Source organism: Micromesistius poutassou (assembly GCF_964030765.1).
Source record: "Micromesistius poutassou genome assembly, contig: SCAFFOLD_6279, whole genome shotgun sequence".
NCBI lineage: Eukaryota > Metazoa > Chordata > Actinopteri > Gadiformes > Gadidae > Micromesistius > Micromesistius poutassou.
The window spans coordinates 1-11,147 of NW_028179769.1; the positions used below are offsets into that span (position 1 = coordinate 1).

Here is an 11,147-nt window from a genome sequence, read left to right on the forward strand (position 1 = left end):
GTCACGATGTACGAAAAGAGGCATCCGCTTTCCAGTCTTGTTAAAAGAGATTTGATTGGTGTTCTTTTTTCACTAGGAAGTCCCCAAATATGGCCATTTGTCAGACAACAGAATATATTCGCATGATATATATTTGCAAAAACATTACAATCAGGCTATATTTAAGCAATAGATCACGACGCAGCGGAGGGACGGCGACCCCCTTAACTGTGGTATAATGAGTCATGAATGCCTCATGATTACGCTTTTTTTTTTTAACAAATACAAAAAAGTAGTCCCTCCTGGCTGCCTGCAAAGTGTACAGCGGTTGCTATGCAACACACTGTAGCGTCCTTCAGAGAGAAGGCTAGGCTAGAGACGGTAGCTTGGTTCGCCGGCAATTTAGCCTACTATCGAGTTCACTCACAGTGTGCCTATTGCTTTACAACATTTCCACCCTCTCCAGCAATCAACATAGTTTTAGGCTTCAGTGAACTATGCTATCGCTTTTATATATAAATAAACAGTTCAAGTTAGGCGCGGAGTGATACTGAATCAGATTGCTTGATTTAAGCCACCCGTTTTATAATCATGTTTAGATAACGGTTAATCAACTGTTACTTCATTGTTAGTTAATGCTTATTACTGCATTAACTAATGAATGGTTAATTAATGTACCCTTATTGTAAAGTGTTACCATATATATTAAGAAAAGTACATTCACGTCATTTTCCTCAAGTGTCACTATAACCATGAAACCCCACCACCAAAGACCAGGAGGAAACCAGGCCCATGGGAAACGCTCACTCAATTGAAGAGGACAAGAGAGGCCACCTTACCCTCGTGCAGGAAGGTGAGGTCCTTCTTGACCACGGGGAACAGGGGGATGATGGGCGGCTGCATGCTCTGGCTGCTCAGCACGTTGCGGTACTTGGCCATGTTCCGCGACGGGTCGAACACGTCCTGGACGTCGGTGAACAGCTTCTCGTACTTACTGGGCAGCTTCTCCCAGGACGCCCGGAGACGGGCCACTGGAGCCAGGTTCAGGCCGCTGGTTCCAGAATGGGGGGGGGGGGGGGTGAGAGAAGAGAGAAAAGTTAATTGTAGCTAAAGTACTTTTGTCTAACATGAACACGCGTAAGCAACACACACGCACACTCTTCATCAATATAACACACACACACACACACACACACACACACACACACACACACACACACACACACACACACACACACACACACACACACACACACACACACACACACACACACTACAAGGTCAGAGTCCATGTGCTGGCCTGCTGTGAGCTATGAGGAAACAGAGGCTCTTGCTGTCCTTGGGTCATTTAAGGGTCACTCGGCAGACGATCACTATGCTGCTAATGTTCTTGAGAGTATGAGGGCAGACTTAATCATTCCTTGCCCCAGCTCAGAGTGGGGTCCTCGAGTGATACTCCTGGGTTACTGGACATAGCAAAATTGACTGCGGAAGCCATTTTTAACACTCTTCACTGTGTCAACAGTACATATTGTACTTTAAACCTCTAAATGAGGCAAAAAAAGCGATCAAACAATTCCTACAGCGATGTTTGTTTGTGAAGTGTCGTGTCGATTCGCATTAGCGGTCAAATTATTGCCTTCGATTTTTGTCCTCACAGCACTCTTGTCTTGGAGAGGAGTGAAAGCAGAAAACACATCAATATTCTGACCTTTTACAAATGTCTAATTGAGAGTTATATTGTCAGAAGATGTTTGCCTGCAATGTACATCCCGACTCCCTCTGCTCTAAATACAAAACGCAGAACCTTTGGATTTATTCTAATACACACTCATATACTTATGTAAGCACATCGACACGCACAAGAAAAAACTCTACATCTTTCCATTTGATCATTTTGGTTGTGAATACACACACACAGTGACACGGTGGCATGCTCGGTTTAATTTAGCAGCCATCTTAGAAGCCACACAGAGAATTAATTATATCAACATATAACCCTCCAACATAGTCACCAGGGGGAATCAGAGTTGCAGTGGCTCATCATCAGTAAGCTGACGTAATGAGAGAGCGAGAGAGTAAGAGAGTGACGCAAAGAGAGAGAGAGATACAGAGAAACTAGCACACAAACTAGACCTTGAATTTGACAAGACCATGTCTGCCCATATTTGGCAGTGGAACCACATTTCTGGTCCTTTTAATGACATAACAGTTGTTCGCTTGTCAACTATTTAGAAATGGATCTGACACTGTAACAACGAATACACAAAGACAAAAAGATTTATTTGGAACACACACACACACACACACACACACACACACACACACACACACACACACACACACACACACACACACACACACACACACACACACACACACACACACACACACACACACACACACCTGATGATCGCAAACATGGAGTTGAAGTTCTTGCACTCCCGGCAGTGCAGGGCAATCTTGATGAAGTGCTTGATGGTCTTCATCCTCTTCAGCGCGTTGCCTTCCTTCAGGATCTCTGTGGCGACCCAGAAGGTCTCCTGGTTGATCACCTCCTCAAACTGCTTCAGGTGGCCGCTGCCGGAGCGCGAGTCCAGCTTGAACAGGTCGTCCACGTACCTGGTGACCACGGAGGGAAGCAGGGCGGGTTCACAGACAACAATGTCTTTGACATGATGGGGATAAAGAGGTCTGGGTTTTTGGATCCATTTGCACAAAATAATTCTTCTTCTGTTATTAGTAACCATGTTTGTGAAGCGTCTTGTGTTTTCTATGTATTTTGGATTAGAGTTGGGAAACGTGTTCTATTAAAAACATTTATCCAACCCAAACATTTATGCAAAAACACATGGAAACATTCATCCAAAACATGCATCCAACCCAGACGTTTATACAACAACACATGCGTCTGTGTGTGTTTGTCCACCTACTCGGTGGAGGCACACAGATGCTTCTATCACGGACAGATGCATGCGGTTTTTTTGTATATACGTCTGGGTTGGACGAATGTCTCCAGGTGTCCACCTACTCGGTGGAGGCGATGTTCCTGAAGAGCTCGAAGTCCCTCATGGAGAGCTGCGCCGCCACCTCCACCGTGCTGAGCTGCAGCAGGCTGATCTGGCTCTCCCGCAGGAGGTCCTGGGCGTCCTCATCCGAGCACAGGGTCTCCGTGTCCATGTTGTTCTTCAGGTAGTACCTGTAGGGGCGCGGGGGGGGGGGGGGGGGGGGCAGGCAGACCTGGTGACACCTGGCAGCTTCTCTCAGAGCTAGCCTTTTAAAGATTCCAGAGTATTTTGTTATTTCCTCAAGGGACATGGTGTGTCACACGGGCTCTGCTCAAGCAGGAGAACAACAGGAATAGTGTTTTTTAGATATGGAGAAATATTAAACCGGATAACAGGAGGGTAGGAATCAGCAATGACATGAATGTAATTATAAGTGGTTCAGATGCTGGCATATTGCACAGGATAAGCATGGGTATGGTGATCGAGTCCAGTATACTATCTTCACATGTGAAGTATATCTCCCTGCACAATGGCTGTGTCTTATAAACGTAGACACGTGTGGCAGGGTAATTGCACATTTAAACATGACATGAGCTGACGTGATCAGTCCAGTGTAATATCATATGTTCAAGAGGGGATGCATGGGGATTCTTTTTATTTAAAAAAAAAAGATAGGACATGTAAGAAGGGCTTGTTTGTTTGAATTATTGTTTAGTAATACCATTTATGCAATGTTATATGTTTAGGTTATATTTTGCTTAAGGCTGCAAAAACATTTTCTTTGACCATTTAGAAAACGGTTTATCCCACCAGTTTATAATATAGAGGGACATAACTTGCAATCTAATCTATGCATGTCTTTTGCATATCTCTCTCAATCTGCTCCCATTTGAGATTTATTGTGTTATTTCAGAACACGATAAATCTCCTGCCTTCATCCTAAAAGGGCACATTTCCAGTATACGGCTGAAGTTTGGATGAGTGCAGTTATGACACCAGTGATAGATAATCCTCATGTATCTACAGTTCCCTAGAGGGGTGGAGAGAGCCAGCAAAGATAAACGAAGAGACGTAAAGAGAGATAGAGACACAGATGGACAGGACTGAGACACACAGGCAGAACCAAAAACACACACACACACACAGACCACACTTACATAGAGATGTGAAAGAGAGGGGGAAATAATTATTAATTACCCTTGCAGCTAGAGATAGCTCCCTTCCTCTCTCCAATTGGTGTTATTGGTGTTATTTTAGCTAGCATTTGTATCACCACTGCAGACAAGAGGTATACTTGAAGTTATGGAAAATTATATCATGGACTGACTAGGGGAGAAAAAAAAAGTTATGCCTAAAAAGAGAAGACAAAGCAATAAATCTCCCCCCTTGCGCTAGCTATTAAATGTGCATCTATAGAATGTGGTTCCTGATCATTGTATCGTACTACAAAGTACTGTGTTATTGAGTAACTCACATTACTTTTTTGTTCTAACTAGTAAGGCATTCGATTTGCAAGTCACTTTGCCCAGTTGGTTACACCACCTTAACAAGTAACTTTTGAATGGCAGTTCTCTTGCCACATAACAAGCTACTTTTAAAAGTAATGTTACATAACACTGTGTGCCAAAAACCAAGGGGGGCAGATTCAGTCCTCCTGAAGGAAGGAAAGGAGAGAACGAGTACAAACAGCAGGAGGAGAGTGAAGGGGAGAGGGAAGAGCTACGGTAATGGAAAAGCGGTGCCGGTCAGACCAGGCAGCAATGACAGGGCAGCAACACTCAGCTACTTCCACCGGATAGGAAAGCAGGTTTTTTTGAAGCGTGTGTTCATTAACCCGGATGTGTGCATTTGTACACATATCTAGCAATTTGTGAGATTGTGTGTGTTCCTGTAAACCTTTGCGCATGTGTGTGTGTGTATCCAAGTAATCACCCTGCTCTAAGTGGGTTTGAGAGAAGTGTACGAAGCAGCTGTCAGCATGATCCCGACCTTCTCACAGTGGTACATGGTGGCGGGCAGAGTAAGGGAAAGGGAATGTCGAGGTGTAGAGAAACACAACAAAGAGGGAGAAAGAGGAGGCGTGAGTGCATAAAATATGGTCCAATGCATCACATGTAAATGATGTGACCTGCGAGTGCATGTGTAAGTATGGTGCATCTGCATCTTGACTGCATGGGTCTTATGTCTGTGTGCGTGCATCATGTACACGTGTGCATCATGTACACATGTGCATCATGTACACGTGTGCATCATGTACACTGTGCATCATGTATGTGACTGTGGGGTAAGAGGAAGTGGAGGAGGGGTTGAGGGGGCGATCAAATATTCATGGTAACCTAGTTGGGATGTGTGTGAACAGAGGCCAAGGGGAGGCTGGCCTGATAGGAACACAGCCCTTTGGAGAGGGATGCATGTCCCCCAGGAGAGAGAAACTCTCTTGTTTAATTGACATATATATATATGTATCATCGGTGACCCCTACTGAACCCCACTTAATTGCTACATTGTCATTGGAGAAATATTGTGGAAAATGAATGAACGCAAAATAGTGTTCCACCATAGCAAACACATATTTGATTGTGTAGAGCCGAAGCAACAGTATTATGAATCCCAGATGATGGGATGGCTACAATTTGCCGACTGAAAACTGTATTTGTAACCAATATTAAATGCAAACCAAACATGGTTCAAGCACAGACCTTCTGCTGGAACAATTTGCAGAGGAACACACTGGAACTGTTCTAGACTGGTCTTCAAAAGGCCTAATTCGGCCAATCAAAACTACTAATATATATATATATATATATATATATATATATATGCTAGAAATATTTAGTTTATAGTGATAATTGTGACCATGGTTACAACAACATTACGTTGTACATCATGTCATGATGAATCCCAACCCAGGGTTCCAAAAACAGTTTTGTTTTCAACTGGGCTGTACAGCACTTCAACTTTTTTTCTATTAGCTCCTCCAACAAAGAGGGCATGCTGTGATGGTTTTCAAGCTGAATGACTCTTCAAGCTGAATGTCTGAGCCTCCTTACCTGCCGTTGAGCTGGATGCGGTCGGCCAGCTTGGAGAGCTGGTCGGGCAGCCGCCGCTGCTTGATGACGCCCTCGGGGCTGACCGACACCTCGCACAGGGAGTAGGTCTCGGGCGAGGCCAGCAGGCCGAACTCGTTGACCGTGTGGGACACCACGTCCTTGGCCGTGGTGTCCTTGCTGATGATGATGTAGCAGCTCTGCTGGTCCGCCTTGAACACGCGGATCACCTGGTCGGGGATGTCTGCGGGCAGAGAAGGAGAGGGCTCAATGGATGGATGGATGGATGGAGGGGCAGGGAACCTCTGTAAGCCTGTGCACATGGATGCCTGTGTGACTGTGATGAGGAATCCATTTTCAGACCATACTAAGAAGAATAACAGATATACATGTCTGCTTCATCTAGTGGCCCACAAAGGACCTTGTTCGCCACCATGGCTCACAATAATTCCCAACGTGTGCATCCTGTTTGCAATTACCTATTAAATGTAGGCTGGACAAGAAAACCCTCAGAAAGCAAACTTATCCCAGAGAGAGGGTTTATGTGGGATGGGCAACGTGTGGTGTGCACTCGTTCCACTTGGAGCTATGGGCTGTTCAAAAGCTATGGGCTGGTCAAAGGAAATATGTGGTGTTTGTGTGTGTTTGGTACTTATACACATAAGTGACACCAGTGTTGGATACAACCACACTATGGCAACACCGCACCAGAAATGATTAGTAATCAATATACACCTATGGGTTATCTCAAACCCGTAAGATGAGTGAAAGCCGTGCCCTAGTTTTGGTCACCACATTAAAAGAGCCTCTGCCGATGGTAAGCAGGCCAAGTTAGCCCTTTGGAGGAATACCTTTAACTTTGAGGTTATTTTCGTCAGCTGGTTCTCTGAGTTACCTGAGTGAGATGACTCCCCAGACCGCTCCCTTCCTGCTTGGGCAAAGTGAGATGAGGTGTGCTTGTTTGAATAACGATCCCTGACACAGGGGTGTGTTCAACACTGATGTCACAATCACCTCAGGACTGGACTGTAGAGAATCTGCCAGGGGGCTCGTCCCACAGTGAGACAGACCACTAATGTTACTTCGAGAACCAGGTTAGGGAAGTAACCCAAAGGTAAATCTGGATTTGATCTGTCCTTGTATGTATCCGGATGGCCACTCGCATAAAACACTGCCTTTCAGTTAGCTTTTTGTCTTATTTGTAAACTGGTGCCTATTGTGGTCAAACTGCTCTTGACTGACACAGTACACACAGAGTACTGTATTCTGAAAGTGTCTCAATCATGGAAACAGAGAGGAAGTGATAGTGAAATAGAGATACGGTCAGAGAACTGACAGGGGAAATGTACAGCAGTGGAAAGCACATGATCAAAACTAAATGCTAGCCAGGGGTTATGCTACTTTTAGCATCCTGGAAGGCAAGGAATTTTCCATCTTGACATTACCCTAGAAGACACAATTATATTTATACACCAACGTTCGCTGACATATGTACAGGGGCTGTGCCTCGACGGAATGCGAATATAAACGCCAAACATCCAATAAGCTTCAGGCCACCAGAAAGTTATATAACATAATAATATAATAATAATAATAATATAACTTTCTGAAAGGTTACCAAGATAAAATGATATTCATATAAATTAATCATATGCTAATATAAAGATAATTCATAACAGGGGAAAATAACAGTGTTTGCTGTCTTGGTTAGGGTCGGATTCCCATCGAGAGCTTTTTGCCGACGCAGCACTCTGAAGTCTACAACAACGCGCCTCCTGTTCCGCTCCCCACATGCTGCACCACCGCCTCCTCTCCCTGTCTCCCTGCCAACGCTTTTCCCGCTCGCTCCATCACTGAGACAGAGATAAATCAGCTGGTATGAGCAGATGGGGGGGGGGGGGGGGGGGGGGGGGCACTTGAGTGGAGGAGACAGGGTCCTGACGGCCCCGTAGGGGAGACGAGGTGGGAGTGGAACAAGGTAGCGCACTAGTGCTGAGGAATTATATCTCACACGCACACAAATGTGAATCTTCATCATTGAAAGAAGCTTGTATTACAAATACCATGGCTTAAGAGTGGACAGCTATCTGGAAAGACATACATTTACAGTTACAACGGAAGATCCTCCCAAAAAGCTCTGGGAGGGTTGAGGTACTTACAGTAGAGTCCCAAGGCTTGGCAAGCGACGGGAAAAAAGAACAGATAGAGAACACATGAGACGACACATGACACATGACACATGACTCATGTGTCTCATGACACATGAGAAGTGTGTGTGTGTGTGTGTGTGTGTGTGTGTGTGTGTGTGTGTGTGTGTGTGTGTGTGTGTGTGTGTGTGTGTGTGTGTGTGTGTGTGTGTGTGTGTGTGTGCGTGCGGGGAACACAAAAAAAATGATTAAATGGAAAGATGTAGAGTTTTTGATTTCTTTATATTAAAGTGATTACACCAACAAGACTGTGTGTCTTGAAATCACTGCAATAGATCAGGGTTAGGCAGGGAGGAGAGAGCGATACAAGAGACAGAGAGAGAGAGTGAAAGAGATGCATAGAAGATACAAATGTGTTACAATGATGACAAGACGTTTAAATTGGCTTGCTATGTACCAAGCACAGGATCACACACACACACACACACACACACACACACACACACACACACACACACACACACACACACACACACACACACACACACACACACACACACACACACACACACACACACACACACACACAGTGATATTTCATTATATTTTTCTATGCTTTTTTCATTTTAGTAATGCCTCATAGCCTTACCAAGGCTATGAGGTAGCATTTTGCACAATATGACCAGGTTTTCCAGATCATATCCCATGCTCTGCAATGCAGAGGATCCTGTGTTAAGAGGAGAATAATCCATCAATGCCATAGAATGCGCTGCTAGAAAAAACACATCCATGAATCACCATGAAAGAGAAAAAGTTCTCTTATGGGTTCAGTTCTTTATATTAACGTTCACATGTGGACAATAGCTCCCAATTATCTCCCAATTAGACATTGAGCTGTAGAAAATTATTTAGTTTCACAGTAAGGATGCTTTACAGTTTCGTATTTCCCAATACTAAACCAATACGGGAAGCAGCAAGTTTTAGAAATATATAAAAACATGCAACATGCCACGCTATTGTAAATCTGACTCTTCTAATCTCTCTCCTCAGCTAAGGAAATGTTGGCGACTATCGAGCTCCGTCCAGTGTAGAGCCGAACGGATCCATTGCGGTATCCCATGTAAAGACCAGAGCAGCAGGAGAGTGGAGGAAACCTCAACTTAAAGAGGTTTAATAATGCAGCGCCTGGTCAGCACCCACACTCTGGCAGACAGCTAGACCCCGGCTAGCTCCAATACCTGGGGGAACAGGCTTAGCAGCACCAGGCCAGCTCCACCACCTCTGAAACCTGGCCAGCAGTGCCCTAACTAGCTCCACCACCTCTGAAACCTGGCCGGCAGTGCCCTAACTAGCTCCACCACCTCTGAAACCTGGCCAGCAAATGCAATGCCCCCTAACTAGCTCCACCACCTCTGGAACCTGGCCAGCATGAACCCTGGCTGAATGAAATCAATCTAATTGACCTCAATTGCACGTGTGTTTGCACGCGTGTGTGCATTTTGCTGTGCTCGTGGATGTGTGTGCGTTTTGCTGCGTGCGTGCGTGCGTGTGTGCGTGCATTTCGCTGCACACGTGATTCGTTGAGTGCACATTTCGCTGCCCGCAGGTGTGCGTTTTGCTGCACGCGGGTGTGTGTGTGTGTGTGTGTGTGCGAGTTGCAACTCAACTCTGTGGCTGATGTGCATAATAAGGTCAGGTGATTCGGTCATGGTATTGCGGATCATACCACACTATATGGCTGGACAGGCGCATGCACTGTATGTACTGAACTGCATGTACAATTGCAGAGGAATAAACTGTCAGCATTTTGCTTTGAAGAAAATAAAAATCACATGAACGTGCCTTTATGCCATCAATGTCGGGGATTCAGGATTCAACATCAGCATCCCCCTCCCTCCCTCCCTCCCTCCCTCCCTCCCTTCTCACCTGCAGGGTTGGAGAAGTCCAGCACGCTGGAGGCGGGCTGCAGCAGGTCGGGGCTGCTGGAGGACAGGCTCCCGGGGATGGGCATGATGGCCACGCTGTGTCGGCACTGCTTGGTGCCCACGATGCTGTCGTCCTGGGACTGGCCCACACCACCGTCACTGCGGAGGGGGAAGAGACCATATGAATGACGGCTGGGCAGGTAAGAGGGGGCGCGGCTGATGATGAGGAAGATTAGCAAGTAGGCAAAGGGGGTGGCGGGGAGACGAGAACCTCTTCTGCAGCAGAGCATTGCAACACTGAGGTCAATGGGATCCGACTCAAAACACTGAATTCTTGTTTTAATAATATCAAGCGCTTTGGGAGCAGTTTCTTTATTTATGAAACATGAAGAATCATTTCTGAAACAAGGAGCACAAAAAGGTTGGGGAGCCCGAAAAAAGCGATTGCAGAGAGAAAACAGATGCAAATCTTTGCTATTATAGGAGGAGAAGGCATGGATGAAACTCATCCATGATGGGGTTGTAGAAGTATAGGGTATTAATAGATGGCTGAACAAGCATCAGCCACACGCACATATGTACACAATGCAGTTGGATATAGCAAATGGCATTCAAGATTAACCCAATATGTAAACATGGTCATTTATTGTTATTTGTATAAATATTTACTGAATTGGTCAGCTACATTTACCACTCTTCCTTCTCACTCTGACCTCGATCTGGAACAACTGGATGTTGAATTGATTGGTCAGATTGCAGATTCTATTGCACACACATGTTTGAAAAGTAAACCATTATGGAAGTTCAACAGTTACAGCTGACACTAAGTGATCATATCGCAGAGAAAAGATGGGTGTCCTTTTGACTCGCGTTCAATTCAGGAGGCTTGGCACGCTAACCTATATCAGTGAGGACTGCCCCGCCCCGCCACACCACAGAGAGAGAGAGAGAGAGAGAGAGAGAGAGAGAGAGAGAGAGAGAGAGAGAGAGAGAGAGAGAGAGAGAGAGAGAGAGAGAGAGAGAGAGAGAGAGAGAGAGAGA

General features: G+C 45.4%; 1 protein-coding gene across 1 annotated transcript; it reads right to left on the reverse strand.

The window, feature by feature from the left end:
* Positions 1-324: 324 nt before the first annotated feature.
* LOC311372538 (rap guanine nucleotide exchange factor 6-like) lies at positions 325-10,655 on the reverse strand. Its single transcript, XM_084489533.1, has 5 exons — positions 10,108-10,655; positions 6,038-6,278; positions 3,011-3,178; positions 2,386-2,601; positions 325-1,030 (listed from the first exon to the last, which is right to left on the reverse strand). Exons 1-5 carry the CDS (start codon positions 10,613-10,615, stop codon positions 787-789), a joined length of 1,377 nt encoding a protein of 458 aa, XP_084345659.1. The 5' UTR covers positions 10,616-10,655; the 3' UTR covers positions 325-786.
* Positions 10,656-11,147: the final 492 nt, after the last annotated feature.